General features: G+C 34.3%; 1 protein-coding gene across 1 annotated transcript; it reads left to right on the top strand.

Annotated features, from left to right (window-relative positions):
* Nucleotides 1-36: 36 nt before the first annotated feature.
* Nucleotides 37-6,468, top strand: LOC148604559 (uncharacterized). Its single transcript, XM_088549638.1, has 3 exons — nucleotides 37-305; nucleotides 4,799-4,958; nucleotides 5,898-6,468. Exons 1-3 carry the CDS (start codon nucleotides 93-95, stop codon nucleotides 6,422-6,424), a joined length of 900 nt encoding a protein of 299 aa, XP_088405764.1. The 5' UTR covers nucleotides 37-92; the 3' UTR covers nucleotides 6,425-6,468.
* The last annotated feature ends 1,380 nt before the right edge of the window (nucleotides 6,469-7,848 follow it).

Genomic DNA, 7,848 nt, shown 5'->3' with positions numbered 1-7,848 from the left:
ATAGATGTCAGTGTTTTACGTTTGAACAAGTTGTTGTTCTCATTCAAATTCAAATATGTAAATGCGAAACACAAAGTAGGAAACACTCGAACATGGAAAACTTCAAAATATTAGGCTTTCATATCTACAAACTTTTGGTGATTATAGCTTTAATAAGTATATCGGAATGTTATCCATCTTTCCAAAATAATATTCCAAATGGTAACAAAGTACCAAATCCATGTACTGCAGACGCAAATGATCTTTGGTCAGCTGTTGGACATTGGCAACCGAACAATGGTGGAGCAAGGAATCCATTTGGACGGGTAAGTATATACTTTCTTAAAACTGTGTTTTTTTAAATATAAATCAGTGTAAAGAAAGGTCAATGAATGAGTTACTGTTTTCTTACTTGCTTTTTAAACAATTAAAATAAGTACTCGTATTTATTTTTACTTGGGTACATTTTAGTTCAAGTATTTTAAAAGTGTCTGCGATATCACATGTACATAGACGCCATCAGAATTAAGATAGAAATTAAATGCACTATTGTCGAGGTTGATATGGGTCACCATAATTTAAGTTACATGTATGAACTACAACCGTGTACAAAGGACGTTGATGAAAGTGCACTATGTTTCCTATACTAATTGATTCATATTGATAAGTATAAAACGAGGTTTCTCACCTATATCGCAAGGTAAAATTCAATCAATCTAACTTTCATTCGCTTTTTTTATGTGTACCAGGCACGTGTTCTTCTATTTTTCAATTTTGCATGCTTGTGGGTAAATTAAGCTCCTGTGCAGAGGTAATATTTGATCTGTCACCTGCATCTATGTTCATTAGTACAGTGCATCATGCAAAAAGAGCTGCGCGGATTTGAACTGTATATTGCTCTTGTCCGTGAAAGTAACATCTCAAATTTCTACGAGAGTATTTAGTAGCAAAATAGGAAGTGGTTAATAGGTCTCATGGAGACAATATTTAGTTCTTTGCTGCAGTTATCCATACATTTTAGCAATGATTAACTACATCCTTTTAACTTTACATCAAGTTGACTCTTTCGGGATTTCCCGATCCCCCTTTTGTCCCATAATTTATAGAAAAGACTATCATCGAATTAAACAACTGGTATTGTTGTCACTCATAAAATACAATGTTTTAGCTTTGAAAATTGAAGAATTTAGTTCATTCATTTATTTGGATGTTTGCATGCTAGTAACGTTATATATGTTTAGTAAGATTTATCTATGTTTGTTGGAGGCAGATCACGGTTTTATCTACCTCATGGTTACAAACTGTTATAGCGGATGCATACTCCTGTAATTACTGGATAGAAGTCTGTTGCCCGGTACACTGGAGTGGGCCATACTTACCAGTAAAAAGGGGCAAAAAATGGGACAATTTAGATTCGTCAAAATCCAAGTACATGGTCTGAATGTAAAATCATCTACATCCACAATGTAGAAAACTTATATATACTACACAAATACATTTAAGTGTGCCGGGTACATGTTTACTTCTCAGCCACAGAAGTATACCTTCAAGTGTGCTGAATACAGGTTTACTTCCTAGCAAAATATGTGTACAACTGGGTATACTGGTTTGGGATTGTTCTTTCATGTATAATGGAGTCACATGTCTACGTGTGATGGATATAAACATATACGTCTTAATTATAGAGATATATACATCTAATTATTATTAATAAATTACTCTTAATCACATACAATCAAATACTTTCGAACTAAGAATGAGTTACCTATAGTGATCTAAAAAATATTAAAGATTTTAAGTTTTAAAATATAGTGCTACAAAAGAACCTTCAAAAGTACACAATACATAAGTGGGGTGAAGGTGAAATTTAATGCCGAGGGAGGCAAGGCAAGAAAACATTTTTTTTTCGGGGGGGACTTAGAATTTATGAAAATCAAGACTCCATGCCAGTAATAATTTTTATTTGCAATGATAGTGTTGAGGCACGCATGAATCCACACCTGCAAAAAGTGATTTTATCTTTTGCACAAAAATTCTTTGGTTGGAAACCTTTATAATTCCTGATAGACAATTGTTTCAAAAACGACATGTTGGTCAGAATTAGTATTTGAGTTTATATTGAAATACATTGAGAGAACAAATTAAAACGTTTTGATTTACGACACTTACAATATCCTAAATGTATTTCATAACGAACAAGTGAATTATCGATAAGTTTTAACATTTCGGCAAACTGTGAATCAATGGAATGGTAATCCAGATGAATGGGTTCATTTCCTCCACAAGAATGCAATCTGAGTTTAGCCAGTGAAAAACAGCACAATTTCAGGAAATTGATATACTGACAAGAGATGTCATTCAGCCAGAAATAAAGTAAAACACGCTCATTAAACTTTTATATCATATTACTTGTATACTCATAAATAAAAATAACTATTTACAATCAAAATAATTCATAATTATCTCATTTATAACTAGCAATCACCATAAAATCTATCATCTTAAGCAGTTGTATTTCAATCCATCTTAAGTACTTAAGATCCATTTAAATATCAGACAGAAGAAATGATGATGATAAGACATTAAAATACGCTTGTTTTCGTAATGTGCTCCCTTTTAGGCAAAACCTACTCCATACAAGATTAGAGCGCCTTCGTACTATTAACAAATGAAACAGTCACATTTTCCAAAGAGAGAAAGGTGGGGCTAAAATCAGTACACATAAATGTCCCCCCTCATATAGCAGTATTATTTTATATAATCTAATTATTTACCAGGACATTTGTATAAAAAGGACTTCTTTATACGTGAGAACTTAATTTTCATTAAGCCACGTATTCATTGTCATAGTAAAAAAAAACCGCATTTTTGTAAATTTTTGAATGGTTATAGTTATTTGAGAAAAATAAAAAAATCATCCAAGTACATGATTAATGGTTACGCGAACATATAGAGCATGCTATGGACCGTACAGACCTACTGTATCTAGTTAATCACGATCAGTCGACACTAAACACACTTTCAACCAATGAAAGGTATAGAACAATTACCCCCCCCCCCCCCACTTACTCAGTCAGTTTAATGCATCCGCTTTAAAATGAAAATTAAACAAAACAACAAAATAATTAATTAGTGTATTTCATGATATCGATGTCAATTCAATGTCAAATAAACTGGCAAATGAAATTACTGAGCCTCTCTATTTAAAGGGGCAGATCCAGACACTTTGAAAAGGAAGGGTGCCAGCCGGGGTTCCACAGCAAAAGGGGTTGCTAGGGAATTTTTTGCCATTTTTTGTCGATTTTACATTTGAAAAGTTGATATATCTAAACTGGTTGTATTATTTTTAAACTGTAGGCACCGATTATTTTATTAGCGAAAAAAAGGGGTGGGGTATGCGATATTTTAAAAAAATATAATTATTCCAAATTTGGTGGCGGGGGAGTTTACACATCCTCTAAGAAAAAAAATTAAAAAGATATGATTCCATAGTTTCTCCATTATTCAACAAGACAGATTTCAAATTGAAATTTTGGTTACGGTTGCTGCTGAAATAAAGATAAACATTTTGTGCTTGAGCAAAACAATTCTTATCCGACTACAAATTCAAGGCTCCATCAGAATAAAAATGGTCGGTGCCTTATCGTTTCCTATGCATCTCTATATATCTTCGCGCAAAAACTCTTGTACGAGAAAGCGTGCTTTTTTTCTTTTTTTTTAGTGATATGAAACTGAAATTTTTAGCCCTACCTAATGGATGGAACTACTTTTATCCGTTTTGGGAAATAATTCATTAAGAAATTATCTTTCCTGCATCCGAAGTTATTTCTAGTATATAGCGGAAATGGTAGTTCCAATTGATAAACTATGGTTTTCTCCCTTTGTGTACACATCAACAACACTATGCTGGGGGAAATCAAACAACATCGTAACTATACGAAGCTTTGTCTTGCATTTCAATAAGGTATACAAGTTGTTTGGTGTGAACAAAGATTTTGACGTAAGATACTGGCTCCAAAACTATACCTTTACACCTGTTATGCTTGTTACTTTTAATACTATGTAGACAGCAGTGTTTTATGGAATAAATTTCTATAATTCACAATGTGAAATAAATTCCGTAATTTCACTCTCGGACTTTCTCCCGCCATAACGTCACAACTTTGATATCAATCCGCCGTTCCCAAATTTTGAAATTTATGTTGAAATTAGCAACGAATGATGGAGAAAATCTTTATAATAAATAGGATAATCAATTTGGTTACCGTGAATATCAAAATATGATCACTGATGCCAAGAACGCAGTAAGATTTAACTCGTGCGCGGAACAAGTTCCCCACACTCGTTATATCTAGGCGTTCTTCGGGACTCGTGATCACATTTTGGTTATTCACTCCTTCCAATCAATTATCCTATTATGATTCACAGAATCCCACGACTTTTTTTGAAATGTCAACCTCAACATGACGGTAGTTTTTAGCAAATGTTTTAGTTTTTCTCTTTTTTTTAAGACTGTAGTGTGTTTTATATTATTTACCTATGTCCTGATGGATGACAACAACGACGACGACTGTGATGATGTCCCAGTTGTAAAACTGAATGGTACAGCATGCTCAGGGCCATGAAAACATAAAGTCAAACAAAATAATAATGAATCAAATGCATCGGATCGTACACTACACCAAATTAAGCCTGTTTGAACTAGCTTCCTTTTGTGTTATTCAGGGCAGAAGATCTGCACATTAAATTTTTGTCACCATGACATATAATACGGTAACTCGATTGAGAATTATTGCCTGTAACTTCTTTCTAATGGTAGGACTTCAGTCGAGTTGGAAGAGTTTACACAGAATATCTGCATAACATGGATTCTGATGGTGATGGTGTAAGTAATGGAGTAGAGCTTGGATTGGTCTGGAATAGCGTTACACGCAGTGCTGAAGTAAACAGTACCCATAGTAATCCAATAGGTCACCCAGGTAATTGACATTTAGTTTCATAACTAGACCAAAGTAATGACAAAGCCGATAATTGCCGTGATTGATAACATTCAATATAGGATAAACGCTTTAGATCGAAGATCAGAATTGATATAGCAGTCACTAGAGCCTTTAGATTTGTAAAGCCTGATAACATCTGTAATTATCTTACGCTACCAAAGTAAAATAGTCCCAAATTTTTGCAATTTGACGATATTTGACGTGCAAAAATTCAGGCGATCGATATAAATTGATTCAGTACATGAGTACTTTGATTTTCAGAATTTATAGTATCGAATGTGTAAAATCAGACCATTCATTCGCAAGCAAATAAAAGTTCGACTGACAACCCAAAAGAAAGAGTATATGTGGGTCATTGACAGAACACAAAATCGAAAACATGCGTGTCATTGGTGTTTACAAAACACTAACGGTATTAATAGAAGAAAAAAAACCATGTGCTTGCCATTTGCAGTTACATTCACAGTAACTTAAACAACCACACGCTTGTATTATGGCTAGTTACACCTATGATCAAGTAATACAATCACATATGCACGTGTTTATCATTGATATTTACACGTTAACCAGATAATAAACATATGTATATTATTGGAAGTAACAAACTTTTATCAGATAGCTACATATAGAAAACTTGTGTGTCATTGTTATTTACACTTACATTAACCAGATAGTGAACATATGTATCATTTGTAGTTACACTTACGTCAACCAGATAGTAGATATGTGTATCATTGGTAGTTACGCAATAGCAAGCACATACTTAAAGGAACATGCCTTAGTTTATACAACCGACTTCACTTCTTACGGGAACACATTTGATGTTATTAAGTTCACTGTTTTGTGTTCAAAAAGTCGACTTTCTGTTATTCATAACCCATATTTTTTATGTTTTACCAGACCATGTTTTTATTTTAGGTATATGTGAGCCTCCACAGTCACAACGTTGCATCACGTTGATCAGAAGTCAAAGTCCTCTTGGGCATCCTTGTCCTCCTACTGCTCCTGGAGGACAATCCGGATTGCAGTCTCATGGCCCAATTCCAGTTGCTCAGAATTTTATTCAACCTCAGTTCCCCTCACCAATGTTCCCACAGCGTCCTCAATTTCCTATGGGTCAACCGCAATTTGCGGGCATATTTGGACCACCACCACCACCAACTATGCCATGGGCACAACAGGTGATGCGTCAACAGATTCCTGGACAGCAATTCCCATCAAATCAAGTCGGACGTTTAACTCCTACTGGTGCAGGACAACCGTTCCAGAGAAATCAAGCTGGACAACAACCAACACCCATTAATGCAGGACAACAATTACAGTTGAATCAAAGACGGCAACAGCCAATCCCAATGAATACAGGACAGCAATTCCCACTGAACCAAGGAGGACAACAGCCAATGCCAATGAATATGTTTGGAGTGCAGCCTATGTTGGGCAAATAAGAAAACATGGGCAAACATTGAATACAGTGTATTTATTATTCAAATAGTTTTTTTGTTTTTTTTTTTTTAACAAAGACACTCTTTAAAATGTTTGGTTTACCGCTCCCTGTGTTCTAGATTAACATATTTACAATGTTCACAAAGCTTCAAGGCAAAATGATATCTCATATGATCATTCGTTATTGATTTTCCCCTAAGATCATATCTTTAACTCATATTCTATGCTCATACTTTTTACTAGAAATGTTATTACTTGCATGCTTTAGGTCATTATAGTTTTTTTGCAGTGATGTAATACTATACGGTATTTCAAGGTATTTACATCTCTGCCATATCTTGAACCAAGATAAGTCTTTAGAATTAAGAGAATAAGTGCCGGTATGAAAACACTCGAATGCAGGTAAGACCATTCAAGTGCATTCCAAATCATCCATTTTATGTCACAAACCCAATAAAATTATTCAGGCACAAAGGCACATATAATTTTGAGCGACGTAGGACAATGCAAGATTTTTTTATGAATAAATTTCAGTAACATAATGCCTTTCCATAAATAACTTTGTGTGACAAAAATGAATAGATATGACAAATGAAGTAGTCTTAGTATCGAAAAAGACCATAAGTTGGAACTTTATCAAGTAGAAATATTACTGTATGTATGGTCTGCTGCCAATGGGTAAAAGCACTATTTGTAGTCCGAATCAATCTACTTCAAAATGATCAAATCACTATATGTTCCCCAAGTTAACCTACTTCTAAATGGGCATATCATTATCTTAAGACCCAAATCTACCAATGGTCCACGGGCCAGATAACAAAATACATTAGAAACTGTTGGATTTTCAATGTGGATTATCTTTAAAGAGCAGACAGATTGGAATGAATAATTATACATTTCATCATATAGACTATAAAGCAACTTCAATAACAAAAATAAAGATGTGTAGCCTTTTTTGGGGTGTATCACATATTACAGAATTTGCATGATTCTTACAAAGACTAATACTTACATCTAATATAGCAGTTGAACAATTTGATTTTGGTATTCAATGTAGATATTGCCTGCCCTCCAAATGATTGTCATCATTCTAAAGGCTGTTATTGCTCTTCCTATTCTACTTTTGATGAAGATATGTGAAGGAGTCGACTTCTTCAAGAGGAGTTGCTTATAACTGGATACTGGTAGAGATGTTTGTATCTGCATTATGCACTTTGGTCTTTTTGTTGCAGATGGTAATGCCAGATTCCTATGCTCTTTCTTCTAAACAACATAATTTATCTTCAACCTGTCTGATTTTACGACAGAACGGCAATGTCGTCGGCAAAATCCAAGTCATCTAGTTGTTGCATCTTTACCCATTGGATGCCTTTTTTCTGTTGGTTGTAGTCCATTGTTAGGAGAAATAGGTAACGTGACAGCATGC

This window comes from Perna viridis, chromosome 10, assembly GCF_037379345.1.
Source record: "Perna viridis isolate PV_CMFRI_1.1 ecotype Kerala chromosome 10, ASM3737934v1, whole genome shotgun sequence".
Taxonomy (NCBI): Eukaryota; Metazoa; Mollusca; class Bivalvia; order Mytilida; family Mytilidae; genus Perna; species Perna viridis.
Note: the sequence above shows the minus strand (reverse complement) of the source record. Positions and strands in the feature narration are given on the sequence as shown.